The 16,064-nt window shown below is 43.6% G+C and overlaps 1 protein-coding gene across 1 annotated transcript; it reads left to right on the top strand.

The window, feature by feature from the left end:
• The first annotated feature begins 513 nt into the window (after nt 1–513).
• Nucleotides 514–14,638, top strand: LOC119655783. Its single transcript, XM_038061873.1, has 2 exons — nt 514–1,053; nt 13,892–14,638. The coding sequence occupies exons 1-2, from the start codon at nt 739–741 to the stop codon at nt 14,435–14,437; spliced, it is 861 nt and encodes a 286-aa protein (XP_037917801.1). The 5' UTR covers nt 514–738; the 3' UTR covers nt 14,438–14,638.
• Nucleotides 14,639–16,064: the final 1,426 nt, after the last annotated feature.

The raw sequence follows: 16,064 nt of genomic DNA, 5'->3' as shown, positions 1-16,064 counted from the left end.
CAACCTAATAATTTTGACCTATTAAATTTAAATTGAATCTTGGCTTTTTCGTTCATCTCCAAATGACCAAATGTGTAAGCACAATTAAACGGTTGGTCACTGCTCACTTAAATTACAAATTAAATGAGCAAACGTGAATGAATGTTGTGATAAGACATTTTCATGGCATCGGCTCGCCCGATTAGCTCCACGCAGCAACCGGAATGTATGATTTATTTTTTGCAACTTTGGATTCAAACTCAGAAAATATAATTTGAAGCATTGAATTGCGGCTATGCAGGTCTAGCGTGCCCAATTAAAGGTTCGTCTACTTTGGAGAGGCAGGAAAGGCTACACGATTTAGATATGGCGAACATTATTGCTATGAAACGGGAACCAATCTATCCACACTTCCAGATATTCGGCGAGCATGTACTCGCGATTCAGCAAATAACGAACCGGTTCTTATCAAATGGCCGAAGCGAGCATATGTTCTGCATCGCCGGCGAACTAGTAGAGCATTCGTCCACACCGCGTGCCGTCGTGAACGCCGAACATTCACTAGAGAGCGTGGTTCATTTATATTCGGTCGTCCAGACCAGTTCATGTGCGTAGCTCGATTTAGATTGTTCGCCCGATCTGTTTCTGTGTTCTATCCAGATAGCGAGCGAATTCAAGCGTCAACTATTTCGTGTTCGTGGTTTGTTACTGGATTTTGATTGCAAACTGGCTGCGCGTCGAGTTCGTGGTATTTACATTATGGATTGGGATAAGGAAGCCTCATTGAAACTTATAAAGCTGTATCGCGCGCAGCCATGCCTTTGGGATCGAAATCATAGCGATTATAAAAACAGAGTTAAAATGGCGTTGGCTTGGAATGTTATCAGTGAAAAAATGAAATGTGATGTAATGGACGCGAAGAAGAAACTTGAGTCCTTATTGGCTTCGTTTCGGCGTGAGCGTCACAAATATAGATTTGCGAATCAAGCTGATGGCAAATCTACTTGGTTTGCATTCGATAGTATGACCTTTTTGCTGGAACACTTTCCAGGCAAGAAACCTGCAAATGAAGAGGTAAGAGTAATCACCTATGCACCTAATATTCTACAAGTGTAGGCATTTGTATCCTTAAAGGGGTCATCCCGTGTGAAGGCCGTTTTTTTTGCTTTTTTTTTTTAGAAATTTTTTGTGAAGAACTCGAATATGAATTTTTCACCATAGATTTGTTAATGTCCTGAGCGTGCATAGTAACTTTGCCAGCCTGATCGCATAGTTCGTTATTGAAATAATAATAATAATATAATAATCGTTGGCACAACAATCCATATTGGATCAGGGCCTTGAAGTGTGTTAGAGCACTTCATTCAAGACCGTAACGGTACACTAGGAGGCAATGTGGTCAGCATTGCGTTCGCCCGAGATTATTACCCTGATTTGACTCAGGTATTCATTCACAGCTGAGTCGACTGGTATCCGACATCAAATCGCGATGCAACTGTCACCAGTGAGATTTGAACCGCGACCTTCCGTATGACAGCCTAGTGCTCTAACCACTGAGCTATCCGGACATTGAAATACAGAGCAATTTATACACCCATCCCCAGAAAAAGGTGTTTTTCTGAGGCCACGCTAGAGGGCGCTGCAATCATCTTAAAGAAAAAAAAGTAAGCGGCATTTCAACGTGCAGACTTAACCACAGTCCGCAAACGAGGATTATTAAAAAATATTAAAAGCTAAATTTTTCGTGCCGTGTTAAACTTTTTTTCTGAATTTTGGCGTTTTTTCACGGCTTTTTCAATGAATAGAAAAAAAACTACTGAATGAATCGTACTTATCCTAGTTTGCGGACCGTAGAAATACGTTCTGAATAAGTCGCGAAAATTTCAAAGAATTTGGTTGGATAGATTTTGGGCTATGGTGGCAGCCGATTTTCAACATGCAGTTTCGAGAAAATCGCATTTAGCCATAAAACCCTAATTGACCATTAATTTGCTATACCTAGTCCATAAAACTTAAGTTTCTTCAAGAAACATATGTACCGCCTTGGCTTCAATTCATGTCCTTTTAGCGAAGTCATTCGAACGTCATTCGGACCGATAAATACGGGCTTTATTACGCCGAGGTCCACCAATTCGATATCCCTAAAAGCTGTCTGGCGTCCTGACCTACGCCATCGCTCTATCTTAGGCAGGGTCTGCCTCGTCTTTTTTTTCTACCATAGATATTGTCCTTATAGACTTTCCAGGTGGGATCATCTTCATCCATACGGATTAAGTGACCCGCCCACCGTAACCTATTGAGCCGGATTTTATCCACAACCGGACGGTCATAGTATCGCTCATAGATTTCGTCATTGTGTAGGCTACGGAATCGTCCATCCTCATGTAGGGGCAAAAAGTCTTCGGAGGATTCTTCTCTCGAACGCGCCAAGAGTTCGCAATTTTTCTTGCTAAGAACCCAAGTTTTCGAGGAATACATGAGGACTGGCAAGATCATAGTCTTGTACAGTAAGAGCTTTGACCCTATGGTGAGATGTTTCGAGCGGAACAGTTTTTGTAAGCTGAAATAGGCTCTGTTATCGGTTGTGATTTTCAACCCTAGATAGGAGAAATTGTTAACGGTCTCCAAATTGTATTCTCCTATCCTTATTCTTTCTGTTTGACCAGTGCGGTTTGATGTTGTTGGTTGACACCATATATTTTGTCTTGCCTTCATTGATGTGCAGCCCAAGATCTCGCCCCAATGACCACCTGCTAGATCTGGATGAAGGCAGTTTGTACGTCTCGGGTGGTTCTTCCCATGAGGTCGATATCGTCTGCATAGGCCAGTAGTAGACATCAGCATCACGGATCACTTTCTCGAGGGCCAGGTTAAAGAGGACGCATGATAGGGCATCCTCTTGTCGTAGACCGTTGTTGATGTCGAATGGTCTTGAGAGCGATCGTGCTGTTTTTATCTGGCCTCGCACTTTGGTCAGGGTCAGCCTAGTCAGTCTTATTAGTTTCGTCGGGATACCGAATTCTCTCATGGCCGTGTACAGTTTTGCCCTGGCTATGCTACCATAGGCGGCTTTAAAGTCGATGAATAGATGGTGCAACTGTTGTCCATGTTTCAACAGTTTTTCCATCGCTTGCCGCAGAGAGAATTCTAGATCTATTCTAGATCTATCTCGGATCCGACACACGGGATGACCCCCTTAAGCTGTTAATGTCGTTTAGGATGTTATTCTGCTCCTTGCTTGCCATATACTTATCCAGACTGATAGGAATAAAATTAGTCGTAGACTGGGGTTTGAAGCAATATTTTGATATGATCGGAAATATTAAGTAAATATAAATATAAACAAAGAAATGTAAACACCAAACATAAATAACTGATATAAAAATGTGGACAATTCATACTTACCTCACCTACAATATATTCAGTTCTTTGTAAATAGAGATAATTTCTAAAGACGATAATTCGCGTTTAATGGTCTGTACATCCTCGTATACAATGTTGTTAAAGTTAAGATATTGAAGCACTGTATTTATATTAATTATATTAGATTTTTTCAAAGGATGTAAAACCTTACTAAAGTTGATTAGGCGCATGTATGGTTCCGTGGCTACTATAGGAAACTCATGAATTTTCCTGAGGATTCCTTGACTATATATCACTTTTCGATGTTTCATGCTTCGTTGCCAATAACCATTGTGTTGCGGTTATATGCGACCTTAATCTGAAAAAATAAAATAAATATTCGCATTGAAGAGGCGGATTCATACTTTGGCGATTTAGTTGATAAACATTAAAACGAGAAACATTCAAACATTGAAAATTGTTTTACTATCTCTCTAAGTTTCTTTGACTATTTGTGCCAATTCCACATTGAACATAGTGCTCAGAAACACAATCTGAATTGAGGGCCCAGAATAGAAACACTAATAAAAATTTTTTTGATCATATAAAATGCCATTACTGCGAGGGCCAAATGTTCGGAAATAAGATAGGTGTTATCTGGAACGAAAAAAAAGTCAATTCAAACTCTACCTCAATAAAGAGTCTCCCAGGATTCGCATTCCCTGACCACTTTCGAAGTGAATCCTATGAGAACCTTTGTAATAATTTATGCACCACAGATTAAGTCAGCGAAGCTTTGTGTCAGCTAAGATAAACGGGGTACATGTGCATTACTGCAACACTCGGCCAAGTGATTGCTGATGACTAGCAAAAATTAAAGGAAGCGGAGTTTATTTTTAGTTTTTGCTGATTTGTACGTGGTACTGACCAACAAAGGTGATATGAAGACCTATCGAAAAGGAGGATCTAAACCAGAAACTATTTTTTACTGAACAAAATGCGAATTAATGCCGAGATGATGCACATTTTCCAGCAGATAACCTAACTGCTAATGGAATAGCAAAACTACCCAATTTTCGTTGTTATCGTGAATCACCTATTATTATAAAAAAAGATTTAGGAATAATTTCCGTAGTAAAAATGAATGGTGACTGTTATAAGATGGGGATATATTAGGTGTCCTCGCAATGATCAAAGAAAAGCTTTTGGAAATTAGCAGTGGGATATGAGGAAATAGGCTAGAAGGCAAATATAATAAGGCCTTCAAGCCGAGTTAGCCGAAGCGCGCATTGCAAATGCGCATTCCCTATGTGAGTGGTTGAAACATATGTTGGCATAAAAGTCAGTAAACTACCATAGTTGGTTGTATGGTTGCCGAAGATCCTCATGGATAAAGACAAGCTCGTCCAACTCCTGCGCCTTCAAAACCCTAGGATTCCCATGGACGATTGGGTTGTTATCAAGGAGGAGGAACCTCAGACAAACAGCCAACCTTTTCTAATCCATATAAACGAAGAGTGCCTGGAGACACTTGAAAAGGTTGACGATAGTGTGCGGTTCGGAGTCAGGAATGGTGAAGTGGTAGAAGTGTTTCTCTATGCTAAACCGGACGACGACCTAGATCCAACCGACACCGCCAACGAGCTGTTGGAGGATATGCCGATCGACGGGGACTGACGAACCCCCAACGCAAGCAGATCATGCTGAGGGTAATGCAGATAAATCTGCAGCACTCGAAGTGCGACTCGGCTAATCTGCTTGCCTGTCTCCTAGAGGAAGATATCGACATCACACTAATACAGGAGCTGATCAGGATAGACTTAGAGCATGTATTCTCGCGAGGAAGGGTCTGCACGCTTTTCTATGTCGGGGGCAGAGAACGTGTATGCTTCCTCGGCTTACATGGCTCACGACCGATCAGTTTCGTCAGAAGAACTACAACATCTGACGAACACCATGGCAACAAAGAAAGCCAACCTGTTGATAGGCTGCGACGCCAATGCAAGGCATAAGCTTTGGGGAAGCTCAGAAATAAACGAGAGAGGTGAGTCATTCTTTGATTTTATTATTACTTCAAACCTATCGGTGTGTAACAGGGGCAGTACACCAACCTTTCATTTCCCCTGCGAACTGTGATGGCTGAGTGGAGGTCCTTGATATCACCCTAATAACCGACAATGGGATTCTTAGGGTGGAGGACTGGAGAGCGTCTGACCAGAGATCCTTCTCTGATCACAGTTGTATACTTTTCAGTATAGATCCCGCCGCAGAGGTCTCCAAACCGTTCAGAGACCGCAGGAGGATCGACTGGAGAAAGTTTGGTCAAGTAATTAAGAACAAACTCTGCGGTGCGCAAATTGGTAAGATTGGCACGACAGACGAACTGGAGTCAAAGGTCGGGGCTCTGGAAAAGGTATTCGATACATAAGAGCCCATCCTTTTTTGAAAAGTCGGAAGGCTCCTGGACGGAATCTTCTAGTGAAAACTTGGAGCTGCTGGTTCAAACGCACTTTCCCGTCAGCGAGGAGGACTGTGAGTCAGAATCTTGCTCGCAGGGTTTGCGGCCACCCCAGCTTGTTGAGATTTACCGGAGCTGCATCCCTTTAGGATACGTACCACAGTCCTGGAGATGCGCACGAGTAGTTTTCATACCGAAAGCGGGCAGGTACAGTCGTGAGTCAGTGAAGGACTTTCGACCAACCAGCCTGACCTCTTTCGTGCTGACTATTGGATTGGAGGGGTACCTTACGCATTGGATTATATCCATGCTTAGTATCAGGATAATCTATTAGGATCTGTGAACAGAGGAACGCCCCAGGGTGGCGCCATCTCTCCGGTGCTCTGGTTAATAGTAATGGACGAAATATTACGAACGTTGGACAGTAGTGGAGTGAAGGTAGTGGCGTATGTCGACGACTTGGTGATATTAGTATCAGGTATGTTTCCGTCCATTATGAGCGACATCATGGAAGGAGTGTTGCGAAAGGTGGTGCGCAAGATGCGGACTCTGCATAAATCCAACCTAAACGGAACTGATGCTATTCTCCATCAAGACAAGTATACCTGAATTCCACCTACCACTGCTAAATGAACGAAGATTGGTTCTTCCCTCTAATGTAAAGTGTCTGGGTGTAATCCTGGATCCAAAGCTAAATTGGAGATTGAACATAGAACTGAGGGTTAAGAAGATCTGTATAGCCTTCTGTGCCTGCAAGAGAACCTTTGCAAAGAAATGGGGTCTCCGGCCGAGGATGGTTCTCTGGATGTACACTGCTGTAGTGCGTGCGATCCTAATGTACAGCTCTATTGTATGGTGGTGGGCTTTGAGCAAAAAATAGAATAGGATGAGGCTTAATAGGATTCAAAGAACCGCGTGTGCAGGTGCTGCTGGGGTCTCCAGTCCTGCCCGGCAGATGCTCTCAATATACTCCTGCATCTCCTTCCCTAGTCCTCTACATTAAATACGTTGCAGCGTGCAGTACCGTCAGACTACGTGAATCCGGATGCTGGGCAGTGAAGTCCTAAGCCACAGCAACATTCTAGATGAAGTAGCTCGGGAAATCTGGGCATTCCTCATGGACTATGCCACATGCAAGCTGAACTTCCCGAGAAACTTTGCGGCGACGTGTTGCAAGGTTATGACTCAGTATTCTTTACCGATGGATCAAAGGTGGCCTGTAGAGTCGGCGCGGGGGTTTTCTCGAATACACGCGGTGTATCCCAGGCTTATGGTCTCCCAGGTTGCGATATTGGAAGTCTGTCGACGGCTGGAGCGAGATTCGAGCCACAAGCGTAACATAGTTATTCTGACTAACAGCCAAGCGGCCATCAAGGCCTTGTACTCAGCGACGACATCTTCCAGCCTGGTGGGTCAGTGCAGAGACGCGCTGAACCGTCTTGGCGGCACGCTCAAGATCACCTCTGTGTGTGTTCTCTCTCGGGCCTAGGAACATAGAGGAGAACGTGCGAGCTGACGGATTGGCCAGGCGAGACTGCTTTTGGCAGCCCTGCGGTGAATATAGTCGGTGTTTCGCTGGCGGCTGTCGGCGGCCGAGTCTACACGCACAACCGAGCAGCCGCGGGCCTTAGATGGCGAAGACTTACGAGCTCTGCCAAGTCAAAGAGGATTTGGCCCGCTTATAACATAGTCCACAATTCTGGTTCTAGCCGAAGTAGGATGGTGAGACTCTGTAGAGTACATCTCTGTCTTGTGGCAATGTGCTTTTATGCGTTGGAGAGCCAAGCGGTATATATATATATATGGGTTGCCGTTTCCACTTGGCTGGGTATAGGGTGTCGACTACACCTGCGTGCCATCGCTCGCGGTTATCTGAAATGCACTTCAGCTCCCCCACTACTTCTCTCATCCCCTTCAGAATGGATTCCAGTTCACGGGCTTGCGAACAATGCAATTTCCGCCTCCCCTTAATGTGTGATCTATCCACTGTCACTCCCGCCGTCCGACCACATCGCATACAGGTGTCAGGTTTGTGCATTGATCAAGTTCTTCGTTTGGAATAGTATCAGAGCAGCGGTCTCCTATGATACTATGCAGACAGGTATTGACGAAGGTTTGAAGCCTTCGAGTGACTGGAGGGGGGTCACTTTCTATGTGTAACTCCCAAATAGGAACACAGAAAGAACAGTACATAGTGTAGAATAGCCTCAATTTAATCTTGGAGTTGAGATAATTGCATTTCCTGATTTTAGGTAAGGTGACGAAAGCGGATCTAGCGCTTTTAATACGCCGGTCAACATTGGACGATTCCTAGATATGCAAACTGATCAACGATTTCGATGCTCTGTCCATTAATGCAGAGAGGGAGAGTGCGATGACAGACTGAACCCTAATTTTATTGGTGTTTGTCTTCAGTCCAACCCCACTTGCCTCCCTTTCCAAATCAAGAGTCATTGCGCCAAGGTTTCACCTGGTGAGACAAGAAACAGATGCATCAGCGTAGTCAAGGTATTTGAGGAAAGACCTCATAGTCCATTGAACTTCCCCACGTCCCCCGGACAAGGCAGCATAAGGAACGTCACTGATAATGAAAAGAAATACTATCGGTGATAAGATGCAACCTTGGCGGATTCTGCTTTGGGCTTCAAAATCCTCAGAATGCACATTCTGCATAGAGTACGCCAGATATATTCCTTGTTCATAATATCTTGAATTTGCTGAAGAGCAAGTAAAGGGACGATCTAAATTCCGCGCACCGTTCCAAAAAGATCCGTAGGAAATTGATGTGGTCAATGCAGGAGGATCCGGGCGGCAACTAGTCTGCTCTCTGTCGATCAAGTTTTCGAGATGTTCTCCTCTGCTTTTAGGAACACTTCATATCCGCATGTTACGGTGATTAGCCATTTCATCCACAAGAGGAGGAACCTGACCTAATGTTAAGCGGTTAAGAACCGTGATGAGGTGTTCTTTCCGGGTCTCTAGTTGCTTGTCATCATTCCAGTTCCTTCCTTTCAACGATCCGCTTCCACAATTCTGCAGTCACCCAGATTTTATAGCGACCAGTATAGCACCCGAGAAAAGAAGAGTTTTTGATAGCGGGTCAATGCTCATCGGTATTTTCAGGCGGGTTATTTAGAGTATCTGCGGTCCGATCTGCAAGATAGCTCTCCCAATTTCGAGTGGCAGCTGGAACATACAAGCGGTCGATGTGCAACTTGTTTAACACATGTTCGAGCAAAGTGTTGTCAGTTTCCGCTTTGGCATTCAGACCACCCACCACGATCACAATGTCACCTTCAGGAAGCTTCCCCTGAACTGTGTGTAATTGCTCGTAGAAACTGTCCTTCTCTATTATATCGGAAGTCTCCGTTAATTGTGGTGCTCCTAAACCTGGGCCGGAATCTTACAGTCAGAAGTCTGTTGGAAACCGGTTCTGGAATGTTACTGGCAGAATCCTGTCTTAGGCTAAGATGGTCCGCTTTGCTTTAGTCTTCAGTAACTGCGGTAGTCTTCAGTAACCACTCGATACCGGATTCACGTCTGTTACCAGTTGGATTTCCAAAGCACAAAAGCATATTGCTGCAAGAGGGAGGGCAGTATTCTCCGGGGCTCCTACCATCTTAGTTCGCGTAGGTACAGAATATCGAGTTTATATTGTTGTAATCCTTGCTCGAGTTGGGGAAAGCGAGCATTCTGAGGTTCCTCGCCACAGTTGTCGAGGAACGTTCGCACATTCTATAAACCAATCATATCCCGTTTTCGATAGTCAAAAATCGTAGGCGTGAGATCAGTTCCTATCTGAGGCGTTGATGACATTTGGGTAGCAGTAAGCTTTAAAAATGTTTAGCTTGCTAGTCCACAAAATTCTATCCCTTTTAGTAACCTCTTACGACAAGCAGGGAAGGCTTTCAGCGTATTCTTAAGCTCCAACTCACAGGGGAACAAGTGAATTGAAGTTATCCGCTGTTGGATTGTTATTGGCGGCTACCGAAAGGCGGGCTTTTTTGACTTGAAGGCCGGTTTCTGACTGTAAAATTCCAGTCTAGACTAAGGAGCTTCACGATTGTACAGTGTTATGTAACAACGAAGATTTCCGATATAGTGGAAAATGAGGCTTTCTATGAGCAATTACGCGCAGTTTAGGAGAGACTTTTTAAAGGTGGAATTGTGCTCGCGGACATATGAAGGGATGACACGGTCTTATCGGGGCACACTGACCTGATACTATTTCGAACAAAGAACTTGGTCGGTGCACAGACCAGCTATACGTGAGCGATGTGATCAGAAGTCGAAGTGGCAGTTTACAGGTCACATATTACGTTACGCAGTGGAATTCACTTTCCCGGATTGTCAGACGAGTTTGTCGCCCAAAGAGTGGGCATTACTGAAAGGAGTTGAAGCGCATTTTAGTGAAGTGTGTACGATGGTGCGCAGGCGGTTGACACACTATGCCCCACCAAGGGGCGAATGGCATCCAATAGTGGCAATAGATATTTTTAATTATTTCGTTTCTTTTTTTGGCAGCTATCTGAAAGGAAGACCGACGCAGGGTTCTGTTCTGCACCCACTATTGTACGTACGATGATTTACTTAACCTTTAACAACCCATGGTAGTGCATTACGTCAAAGGTGGCATGGGTTTTGGTTACAAAACATTTTGAGCATGTCAAGTTGTACTTATTTGAAGATAAAACTTGCGGAGCAGAAACTGAAAACAGTATTCACAAGAGAAATTATATTTTCATTAGCATTGGGAATAACATTCATCATCATCAACGGCACAACAACCGGTATCCGGTCTAGGCCTGCCTTAATAAGGAACTCCAGACATCCCGGTTTTGCGCCGAGGTCCACCAATTCAATATCCCTAAAAGCTGTCTGGCGTTTTGACCTACGTCATCGCTTCATCTTAGGCAGGGTCTGCTTCGTCTTCTTTTTCTACCATAGATATTGCCCTTATAGACTTTCCGGGTGGGATCATCCTCATCCATACGGATTAAGTGACCCGCCTACCGTAACCTATTGAGCCGAATTTTATCCACAACCCGACGGTCATGATATCGCTCAGAGGTTTCGTCGTTATGTAGGCTACGGAATCGTCCATCATCATGTAGGGGGCCAAAAATTCTTCGGAGGATTCTTCTCTCGAACGCGGCCAAGAGTTCGCAATTCTTCTTGCTAAGAACCCAAGTCTCCGAGGAATACATGAGGATTGACAAGATCATTGTCTTGTACAGTAAGAGTTTTGTCCCTATGGTGCGACGTTTCGAGCGGAACAGTTTTTGTAAGCTGAAATAGGCTCTGTTGGCTGACAACAACCGTGCGCGGATTTCCTCATCATAGTTGTTATCGGTTGTGACTTTCGGCCCTAGAAAGGAGAAATTATCAACGGTTTCAAAGTTGTATTCTCCTATCCTTATTCTTCCTGGTTGACCAGTGCGGTTTGATGTTGTTGGTTGGTTGGTTTTCGATGCTGACGTTTCCACTATATACTTTGTCTTGCCTTCATTGATATGCAGCCCGAGATCTCGCGCTGCCTGCTCGATCTAGATGAAGGCAGTTTGTACGTCTCGGGTGGTTCTTCCCATGATGTCGATATCGTCAGCATAGGCGAGTAGTTGGGTGGACTTACAGAGGATCGTACCTCTTGCATTTACCTCAGCATCCCGGATCACTTTCTCGAGGGCCAGGTTAAAGAGGACGCATGATAGGGCATCCTCTTGTCGTAGACCGTTGTTGTTGTCGAATGGTCTTGAGAGTGATCCTGCCGCTTTTATCTGGCCTGGGAATATCATTATCAAATTTTAATCAGCTCCTGCAGTATACGTATTTGTTACACAACATGCAGCGGCAGTATGACCCATCCAAAGATGATGCTGAACGCAGGGGTTGTGCGGTATATTTGCAGGTTGCTGAGTCCCGAGGAGAAGAATGAAGAAAGAAGTGATTTCCTTTGGAATAGAGGTATATAACGAAATAGCTAAAGTTAAGGGGATAATACAGTGGCTCGCATAATGTTAACCCCGGATTCTGGATAAAATTAGTAGAGGGGGCATGATACTACCTAAGATTTTTTTATGGATGGGGTAGGAATTCTTTGAAAGATCGGGGGATTTCCCCGGACCCGGAATAGAGACTTTAAAAAATTTAAATAGATATTTCGGTAATAGAGAAACGCTCGTATTCCTGGGCTCAGGGAGGGAGGCTTTTAGGTAATCTGAAGGACCCAAAATGGGGAGGTCGTCAGGCTATTTGTGGAAAGCGATAAATCAGCAAACTCTTGTGGAGGGGCGGTTAAATTAGATAACCGGGAGAGGCAGAGCAAAATACGATTTCAATTTGAGGTGATGCACACCTGGAGAAAACCCAATGTGCCTATAAAGAAGATTATGGAAACTTCAAATATTTATGTAGCGAATTGAGGGAGGTTTTGGAAAGTACTCTGTTCAGAACGAATATTAGTTTCTGGTAGATCTCTAGAGGGTTGTGATCAGTTGCCATTCGAGGGATTATGTGCCTTCATTTTATTATCATTCAGGAGATATTCCTCAGCGAAGGACTGGTCCCATCCTCATGTTTTAAGCGACTTGAGATATAATAGTGGCAATGACAGTAATTAGAACGAGACTACTGAAAATTTGTAGCAGGATAGGTGGAAAGGAAGTTAGTGGCCCGAGGGCAAATCTAATAAAGCCGGACAGGTTTGTCAAGTGATATCCAGTAGGTCTTGTAAAGGTGATCTTTTAATCATTATGGGAATGATAGAAAGTTGTGTTAGTAACTTACTTCTTATTATCCCATGTATCTTTCAAGTACTATAGGGAGAGTACTAAAGAGAGGTAATGATTGCTCTGAGTAGTTGATGGCCTAGAAGCATTTCAATTGGTATAAATTTAATTTAGTCGTTTTGGGGTGCGACCGTGTATTGGATGGGTTAATATAGAAAAAATAAAATGAAGTGCTTGCCAGGAATGTTGGTCAATTTCAAATCACGCATGTCGTCATTGTGATTTAAAATGGAAGGTGAAAAGATGGCTCACCTGCGAAAATAGTTTTGGCCCAGTCGTTATCGCTATTTTCTTGAACTTACTGTGCACTTGCTTTTCAGAGAATTTAATGGCCTATTGTATTTAAGCTATTTAAGCTTTACTGTCTGTCTGGCTGTCACACACATTTTTCTTGGAGACGGTTATTGAGATTGACACCGAATTTGATGGAAAGGTGAGAACCGTGAACGCTCACGCATACAGTGAGTTACCTTTTACATTGAATTTAAGGTGGAGGTGCCCATAGATGCAAAAGGGGGTGTACATTTTTTTCACCAAATATAGTCATGTGGGTAAAGGTTTCGATTAGTACTTTTCGAAGCCTGTCTTAGTTTTAACATTTGTGGGAAAGGTGGGGAGTGCGGGGGGTCGAAAATGATCTTCTCTTTAACAGACTCATTCTAAAAAAAGTCAGGAGGCTGCCTCTATGTGCCTAGCTTCCGAAATACCCTCCATAACGATATCCTTTCAAATAAAGTTAATAATAGTATATTACTAGTTGTTTATCAGCGTTGAGCTTCCGGTTTCCTGACTTGTTTTTACTACGCCGTCCGCTTAGAATCGTTTTTGGAGTTGAGCAACCACCCTTTTTAGGCCCATAATGAAGAAATTACATAAGCAATTGGAACAAATATTCGCTGCCAGGAACAGGTATTGGCCTGTTTAACTAGAGTATAAGTACTTGCGATTTGAAAGTGCGGAGATTCCTATCTTTGTTAATTTGTTTAAGTAAATCAAAAGATCTTTTCACTTTATGGGGATATATTTATTTATACGGCTAAAAAATCCTCTTCGACATTTCAACATCATTCAAATAATCATTATGCTGGAAGTGAGGGAGGAGATAATTATATTATCAATCCAATCCTTGAAAGAATAGTTTCAATTTATTGTGTAAATAATTGTCAACACAGTGAAGATACTTGGTGTAAGGACGTTACTCTCTATATTGGAAGCAAGCTTCTAAGTGCCTTGTCTAATTGATTCTGAAATTTTCTATCATTATTATTATATACATAATATGAATTTATTTTCATGAAAATTTACTCATAGTCTTTATTTCTAGGAACCGTCGCAGACGAACATCGAAATCAGGAACGAGCCTGTAGAAATTGTCGTCGAATCAGATGATTCTGAAGTGGAGGAATCCACTAATAATCGCAAGGAACCTAGCCCACCTCCATCTCCACCACAGCTTCAACGGAAAAGAAAACCAATTGCCATCGAACCAAGAAAAGTCAAACGGAGATTTATTGAGGGGATACCCGCGAAACGAATCCTGCGAGATGGTAGTGCTATTTTCGGAGAGCACGTGACATCAAAACTTCGCGGTTACAGCGAACACACAAGGAACGTGGTTGAATATTTGATTGGAAATATTCTCTACAAGGCTGATATGGGTCAATATGAAAAGCAAACAAACAATCAGAGAGCCAGATCATTTCCGACACCGACGGCCGAATTTACGGTTTTCAACAATTCTCAATCAAACGGAAACGATTCATACTTTGATCCTGCTGCGACGAACCAAAACCAGGATGAGAGCAATTCTTCGGATGTCGAAAGTTTTACTGAAACTAAAGTGTCAATTATTGACATTGCACCAGCTTAATCGCGGTAAACCAACTCTCCGGAGGCGCTCCAAGCTTTTTCAAGGTTTTTTTCTTATTTCTGATGAGTTTAGGTAAATAATTTCCGGAATAGCGACGGATTCCTCTCGATATTCTTATTCTACAATATTTTTTAAAAAAAGAAATGGTAGTTATAAGAAAATTTTATAGATTTGTAATAAAAGCGACTGATTGTTTTGATATGTATGGATTCTTACTAGTCCAGCCAGATTCCAGCCAGGGTGAAGCAATTTCAGATTTAAATGCATTTTAGTGTAGGCTGAATGTTATGCAGGACGCTAAAATCGGTGGGAGGATGCTGTCCGGGGGTGACTTCAATGCCGGGCCCTTGAATGGGGCATGCCCCACCCATTGTCCACAGGGAAATTAATTCTTGAAACGGGGAGGAGAGCAGGAATGTGAGGGAAGCATCCTCGGTGGAACCTTCGTGTTCGATTCGCTGGTGTCGCTGGGGGACGGGTGGTGAGTTTTAAAACACTTCTTGGCAAGCGACCATTAATAAATCGCCTTTGAAGTGGTTGAAACAAAACCTCTCCGTGTGCGCGACCCGGCGCTTTTTCTGTACGTGGAACGTTGCAAGGATGAACTACTGGAGGGCGCCGAGAACTGCCCGCTTTTCTTTATAAAAGGGTTGGAAGAGGCAGTCCTCTCTATGAAAAACAAGAAGACGCCAGGACCCGCTGTTATACTGCAAATGTATACAAACCGGTGCCCTAATATCAGTAAGACCTGCAGCTCGGCGCATTCAACGCTTGCCTGAAAGAGGGCATTTTCCCTTCTCGTTGGAAGGTGGGATGGCTTGCGCTGATCAACCAAGGGAGAGACGACCCACAGTTGCCATCTTTATACCGACCACTTTGTATGTTTGAGGCTGTCGGCAGTTCGGCTTGAGAGCAGGGAGATTCACAGTTGATGCTGTCATGCAAGTCGTGGATGCCGTTTATTCGAGCGGAGGCACACAGTCGCCGAGCTCAACGTCAGAAATGCCTTTAAATCCCTAGGATCCATCCTAGGGTCGGACCTTTGGAACGATTCTTACGGTAGTATGCTTAGACTCGACATACAAGAAGAGTCGCGCAAAGCAGACATATTGATGTGACTGGTATGCGGATTGATGACATTGGAGAAAACCGAAGTAGTCATCCTGGCAAGAAAGAGAGTTCTGTCCTGCGTCGCATATCATTCAGCGAGTCGATAATCGGGTCATAACCAACGGTTAAGTACCTTGAACTGACGCTTGACTCAAAGATGATCTTTTTCGTGCAAATCAATGCAGCAGCGTACAAGGCTGCAGCTGGAGTCTCGACCTTAAGTCCCCTAACGGCAAACATTGAGAATCCTACAAGTAGGCAGGTCATGTCTCCTGATGAGGTCACAACGGAAAGCATCTTCTACTGAAACGCGAACTATGTTCAACTAGCAAAGAAATTTTAAATCTCAAATTTCCTCATTAGCAATTGAACCAGCCCAATAATTTTAATGAGACGTTGTCAAAAGTGCTCCTATCTCTGTCGTCGAAAACATGTAGGCGGATCGATTAACGCAACGACTTGAAAGCTTTGTTCATTACTGCGAGCAGGTGTAAGCAAGTTGCATTGTGTCATCGAC

The sequence above is a fragment of the Hermetia illucens genome, chromosome 4, assembly GCF_905115235.1.
Source record: "Hermetia illucens chromosome 4, iHerIll2.2.curated.20191125, whole genome shotgun sequence".
Taxonomy (NCBI): Eukaryota; Metazoa; Arthropoda; class Insecta; order Diptera; family Stratiomyidae; genus Hermetia; species Hermetia illucens.
Note: the sequence above shows the minus strand (reverse complement) of the source record. Positions and strands in the feature narration are given on the sequence as shown.